Source organism: Tigriopus californicus, chromosome 2 (assembly GCF_007210705.1).
Source record: "Tigriopus californicus strain San Diego chromosome 2, Tcal_SD_v2.1, whole genome shotgun sequence".
Taxonomy (NCBI): Eukaryota; Metazoa; Arthropoda; class Copepoda; order Harpacticoida; family Harpacticidae; genus Tigriopus; species Tigriopus californicus.
In genome coordinates this window covers 14,241,765-14,241,989 of record NC_081441.1, presented here as the reverse complement: position 1 = coordinate 14,241,989, position 225 = coordinate 14,241,765, and the positions used below count along the sequence as shown (strand labels likewise).

Below are 225 nucleotides of genomic sequence, written 5' to 3'. Positions count from 1 at the left end.
ACAAGACCTCTGATATTGATGGCAGAGTCTTCTATTCCGGACTCGGACAGCTCTGTTAGTCTGGAGCGGTTTTCGGCCAACCACAGTTGGAAGCCAGAAAGAGGACTGGCAGATTTAGAGGCAGTGTCATTCTCCTTGGCTCCAGGATTGGGCGTTTTCTTTAACACGATTGTGCTCTGTTTACCGAATGGATTCTTATTAGCCTTGAGAGAGGGCTGTTGGATT

General features: G+C 48.0%; 2 protein-coding genes across 2 annotated transcripts in view; one reads left to right on the top strand and one right to left on the bottom strand.

Moving 5' to 3' along the window:
* LOC131893358 (metalloendopeptidase OMA1, mitochondrial-like) overlaps nt 1-225 on the top strand; it is a 14,134-nt gene that overhangs the window by 2,856 nt on the left and 11,053 nt on the right. The window lies entirely within an intron of this gene.
* The window catches only part of LOC131891312 (WD repeat and HMG-box DNA-binding protein 1-like), a 4,853-nt gene that overhangs the window by 378 nt on the left and 4,250 nt on the right, over nt 1-225 (bottom strand). Inside the window, exon 5 of the mRNA XM_059240843.1 lies at nt 2-203. Coding sequence (XP_059096826.1) covers nt 2-203 — 202 coding nt within the window. The remainder of the gene's footprint in view (nt 1; nt 204-225) is intronic.